The sequence below is a fragment of the Pygoscelis adeliae genome, unplaced genomic scaffold (genome assembly GCF_000699105.1).
Source record: "Pygoscelis adeliae isolate BGI_AS28 unplaced genomic scaffold, ASM69910v1 Scaffold390, whole genome shotgun sequence".
In the NCBI taxonomy this organism is placed as follows: domain Eukaryota; kingdom Metazoa; phylum Chordata; class Aves; order Sphenisciformes; family Spheniscidae; genus Pygoscelis; species Pygoscelis adeliae.
The window spans coordinates 598,022-603,292 of record NW_008823921.1 but is presented as its reverse complement, the minus strand read 5'-3'; the positions used below and the strand labels follow the sequence as shown (position 1 = coordinate 603,292).

Genomic DNA, 5,271 nt, shown 5'->3' with positions numbered 1-5,271 from the left:
CCCAGGGAAGTGGTTGAGTCACCATCCCTGGGGGTATTTAAAAGACGTGTAGATGTGGTGCTCAGGGCCATGGTTTAGTGGTGGACTCGGCAGTGCTGGGTTAATGGATGGACTTGATGATTTTGAGGGTCTTTTCCAACTTAAATGATTCTATGATTCTATGAACTAAGGCCGTTCTCTTTCGCATCCTTTCAGACTTGCAGAGTGCAACTTTCAGCCAGAGCACTTGGAAAAGTTGTGCTTGCTCCTGGAAAAGTGCACGGGTCTGACAGAGTACATGTGAGTTAATGGCTGCTTGGACCCATTTGGGTGGGCTCGTTTGTAAGCTGTTCATTACAATGACCTTTGGTTCTAGATCCTCAAATAACAACGTGACAGTCCAAGCTGCAGAAAGACTTTTGCATTCACTGAGGAATAATCTGGGTCTTCTGAAAATGAGGTACTGTGTCGCTGTGCTGTTTTAGATACTGATCTGAGGCTGGTCGGATCATCTAAGATCTCCTTTCATCAAAACCAAAAGTGAACTGTGCTTCTTCCAAAGATAGGTAGTGTTGGCCTGAGAAATTCCCACGGGTGACTCTAAGTCATTGGTATTTTGACTTTATCTCCTTGATTCCTACTAAGCATCATGTAAAGCTGTGGCCATAAACTGTGCTGTCTCTGTAGACCTCTACTTGCTTTACAAAGAAGGTTGCTAATTCTGGTGAACACATTCCTACTGTGTCCTCGCCAGAGGTCTCGCCAGAGCATCCCGCGGTTCACCTGGGTAACAAATTCTTCGCTTCTCCCAAAAGGTGTGGCATTAGAGCACAAGGGCCAGGCTCCCTCTCATTGCTGTCAGTGGTAGGCAGGCAGGAGGGAAGCTGATGTTTGTGTCCTCCTCTGCAGGGGCGCTGGGCTGCTTCTCTGTTCCCAGTTTGCACCCTGTTTCCTATGTAGACATTACTCTGACGAGCAAAGCAGCCTTTCCATGTATATTAGAGCACTGAGCACTCAGCTGACAGAGGCAGAGATGGATCCCTGCACGTGAATAAAGCAGAGCTGCCTATATTCTGCTTTGCAGCATAGAAGAGCCATGGGTATGTAAAGAAAGTGTCACAAACCTTCTTGAGCTGGCTGTCCAGGCCTCTGGAAACATTACTGAGATCACGTAAGTAACACCTCAAGTTCTGGTATCTTTTAGATATTTTCTTTTAGCCTGATACTTTTAAGGAAATGGGATTGAAGCCAGCACTTCAACTTGCTCTTCTGTTCTTTATTCTTTGTCTCCAGTGCATTTGTAAGCCATTAGCCAACGTGAAGCAAGTTTGACCCAAATGTCTGGCGGGTAGAAGTGCTTAGAAGATTTGTGGTCGCACACCTTAGTAGGTGCAGTGGAAAGGGGACCATGTTCCTGGTCTCCCTTGGGAGAAAGGGTGCCCAGATTAGGCTGGCTTTGGAACTAGTTTAAATATTGCAAACCTCTTCAGAGATGGGTGGTTAGCATTCATGCACCAGCATAGTCCTGTGCCATCCAGTCCTCCTGATTTTTCTTCTGGAAAATAACATTTGCCCTCCCTCAAGCGTTCACAGGCTTATGATGTTCTCAAATCTCTACCTTTCCAGGATATGTAAAGATAAAACCCTCTTCCAATTAGGCGTAAGGTTCCCACACTGCCTGGAGAAGGTGGAATCAGTCGTCAGCAGGTGAGAAAGTGACTATTTGTCCTTATTTTCTGCTTGTTCTGAAACTCACCATGGGATGAAAAATACCTTCAGAGTGTCTGAGGCTCTGGTCTCTGTGGGTTCAGTCTCAGAGTGCCTCTGTGCCACATGTGCAGAAGGAACCTTAGTCACGTGCATGTGTCTTTCGGGCCACCCTCCTTCAGGCCCATACCGGACCTGCACGAGGTAAAAAAATCTACCTGCCTTCCCTGCAGGACCAGGAGCACTCAGGAGACATGAGCACTTTGAAGACTCTTAAGACATGCTGGCTTCTGCCTGAATGTGTAGAGAGAGAACAGCATTAGTGTCTTTTTCCCTTTGTGTAGCTGAAGAAGAAGGCAGCTGTCTTCTTGTGCAGTTGGGGAAGGGCTGTGTTTCTCTAGACTGGACTGTGGTGTAGGCGAGACGTAGCAGGAGAGCCCAGGGAGGGCACTTGCAAAGCTCTGATCTGTTCCTAAGCCTGGCCCTAAGGGGCACCAGACGCTGCAGTGGGTGTTGGCTGATCATCACTGACAGTGGCGTTGCGTGTTTGTGTCCTGCAGATTGAATCTGCACAAGCCAGAAATCAAGCATGCTTGCTTCTACCAAAGGGTTCGTGAAAAATGTGCTCAGCTTCAGGAATTGAGGTGAGTTGCCAGGCATTGTAGAGGATTTTTTGGGGAAGGGAGTAGCTTGTGCTTGTGTGTGCAGGAGAGCACGCAGCAGGGCAGGGGAGAGGCCAGTGCAAGGTCCCAGTCCCTGCCCTCTGGGTCCCCTACTTAGAGTGTTTGGATGCAAAACAGAAAAGACCCATAGACCTAGTGGCTTCCTGGGGTATCCTTTGAAGGCATCTAAATCTCTCCCCTGTGCCCAGATAACCTGTACTCTTTTATCGTGGCTGGGAGCTCCCATGGGACCTTGCCAAGTATCAATGTCGTGACACTTCTTCAGTGTCCCAGCACCGGTGTGCTTTAGCTGTGGGCCTGGTACAGACCTTTGGCCATCAGTGGACGTAGCCCCAGATCTGTTGTTCTGTTCTTGCAGATGGTCTCATGTTGAGCTCCACAATGATGAAGCAGAAATGCTAGTCAAGATTTTGCTACCTCTTCCAGAGCTGAAGAAGTTTGGGTATGTCCCCAGCTGTGGTCTCTTCTACATCTTTATCGTTTGCTCAACCCTGTGCCTCACCCTGATCCTCTCTGAAACACTTTTTGTCTGGAATATGGTCATGAGCTCTGTGATCTCTCCTGAGCCGTGTCTAGGTTGCAAACTCAACAGCTCTCTGCAGTTCATGCTAAAGGTGGTTATAGGGGCACCATGTGCGTGTCTTGAGGTTTTTTCCTCTTCCCCTTTTTTTGAAGTGAAAGCAATTTGAGACTGAGACCTTGGCTCTTGTTTACATTGTGGGTAAGTTTATACCACCCTACTGTGTAAAAGAGCTTCTTCTGGTATGAATAGCATTCAGTCCTCTTCACAGCCCTCTTCAACTGCCTGTAAGTGAGTGGCAGGCTTATAAAGGGCACCTCTGCCCAGTGAAATGCTGGGGGCTGGTTGGCCCAGGCAGAGACCGTGCTGTTTGATTACATGTACGTTATGTGAACATCTCTGAACTACCTAGTCCTCGTAGTCCCGTACACAGGAGGTGTGGAAATCTCTCCAAATTTACTGGTCCCCGATGTCTCTGCTGGCTGGGGTTTGGGATGGGGCAGCTTGCCTGTCAGTGAAATAAACTCCTCTTTTTCAGTGTGCTGAGATCTGACCTTCTTATTTGATCCTTGCTGTTTTGCAGGCTGACCTCTAGCAGTATTATGCCGACTGGAATTGATTACTTGATCATGGGCTTGCAGAATTGCCAGGCCATTGAAGAGCTCAAGTGAGTGTGTTGTTACCGGGCTGTCCAGAGTCTGCCAGGTCTTTCTAGGAGCTTTAGTTAAACTGCAGCCTCGCTTCTGCCTGTACTGTGGACAGATGTAGTTTTCCTGATGGCTGGAGGACTTCAGATAGGGAAGAAGCAACAATTCCTTTTTATTCACAATGAACAATGAGTGAGAGAGGCAGAGATCAGTAGTCTGTGGCAGGGAACGTCCAGTGGAGAAATAAAGTGTTTTGGTAGCTGGTTTTTGCATGGATCGTGTCCCAGCTGGGAGGCAGTGTTTCCCGTGCAGCAATCCCGGAGCCAGCATTTCACTCCTGGAGGATGATCTGGTGGCCTGCACACAGAGATGGCTTTTCCAGGCACCAACATGTTAAGGCATCCTTCTGTTACGAAGTGCCACTGGACCGTGTGGGAGAGCTTTGCCATCTTGTGGTCACAGTGGCACCTTGCTCCATAGAATCATAGGATCATAGAATAGTTTGGGTTGGAAGGGACCTTTAAAGGTCATCCATGAGGGGCTGGGTTCTTGCTCCAGAGATCTGGAATTCTCTTGGTATTTTATTAGGATCCAAACACATCCAGTAGAATTACATTAGAGAACAAAACTGAAAACTATGCACAGGGACTAGAACACGCTCCCACTTGTCTTCCACCCTTGTTCTGCTCTCCTCTGCTCTGAGTGCTCGCATGACTGCCCATGGGTAGTTAGTTGTTCCTGTGTTATTTCATCTTTCAGCCTGGGCCACATGAAACTCAGCGGTGCTGCCATTCCTAAACTTGTGCTGGCACTTTGTGAAATGCCATCTCTGAAAAGGCTTATGTAAGTATGTGACTGCAGCTTGCCTCTAACCCAGCTTGTGATATTGAATAACACTAGCGTAACGTCCATTTTCCTGGGGATGTTGTTTCCAGCTTGAACCATAACAGTATTGGTAATGATGGCTGCTCCAGACTCACAGAAGCCTTGAGGAATATGCACTACTTGGAGGAAATCAAGTAAGTTTCTCTTTTCTTGCAGTGTTTCATCAGCAGAGAGGTGACCACTAGTGCCAACATTTGGAGAGACGCAGATGTGCTTATACATGATGTTGTAACAAAAGCAGGGAGGTTGCGAAATGCTCATGTATGAGATACCTGGGGCTAGAGGAAATCAGAGCTTGATGTTCAGAAGAGGAGAATTTGGTCTAACCCCACTCTGCTGCAGTCACGTAGAAAATGGATTAAACAGCCTCTGGATTTAAATCATTTCTGGAATCCGTGGGATCCAGAACAGGGCCAGAGGCCCCCTTCTCTCCTGGGAGAGCCTTGGACCCAGCGCTTCCTTGCTCTGGAAAGGTCTGAATCTAGAGCCAACCCCAGGCTTGCTCTGCTTTTCTGCCTCTCTCTCTAGCCAGATTCTGTCCATTCTCCACTGCAGTAGTTTGGAAAATAATAACCAGCTGTTGCCTGTCTTGGTATTCTGGCTGAAGTAATTTCCCACCCATTAACAAGATCCAGTGATTTTGATTGCTCTTTGCAATTTTTTTTAATGCGTCATTAACAGCTATTAGTTTTTCATGAGATAGTTGAGACAAGCAGCTCTTTGATTCTGCTGCCAAGGTCAGAGGTGTCATCCAGCAGATGAGAGACATTAAGTAAGATCTCATACTTTGCCTGACGCTTAGCATTTTCCTTTACAACACAGCCTTTCTTCTCTTCTTTAAAGTTTAAGC

At 47.4% G+C, this 5,271-nt stretch overlaps 1 protein-coding gene across 1 annotated transcript in view; it reads left to right on the top strand.

The window, feature by feature from the left end:
- The window catches only part of NLRC5 (NLR family, CARD domain containing 5), a 54,133-nt gene that overhangs the window by 39,394 nt on the left and 9,468 nt on the right, over positions 1 to 5,271 (top strand). Inside the window, exons 30-38 of the mRNA XM_009320001.1 lie at positions 196 to 279; positions 356 to 439; positions 1,064 to 1,150; positions 1,606 to 1,686; positions 2,247 to 2,330; positions 2,728 to 2,811; positions 3,473 to 3,556; positions 4,296 to 4,379; positions 4,472 to 4,555. Coding sequence (XP_009318276.1) covers positions 196 to 279; positions 356 to 439; positions 1,064 to 1,150; positions 1,606 to 1,686; positions 2,247 to 2,330; positions 2,728 to 2,811; positions 3,473 to 3,556; positions 4,296 to 4,379; positions 4,472 to 4,555 — 756 coding nt within the window. The remainder of the gene's footprint in view (positions 1 to 195; positions 280 to 355; positions 440 to 1,063; positions 1,151 to 1,605; positions 1,687 to 2,246; positions 2,331 to 2,727; positions 2,812 to 3,472; positions 3,557 to 4,295; positions 4,380 to 4,471; positions 4,556 to 5,271) is intronic.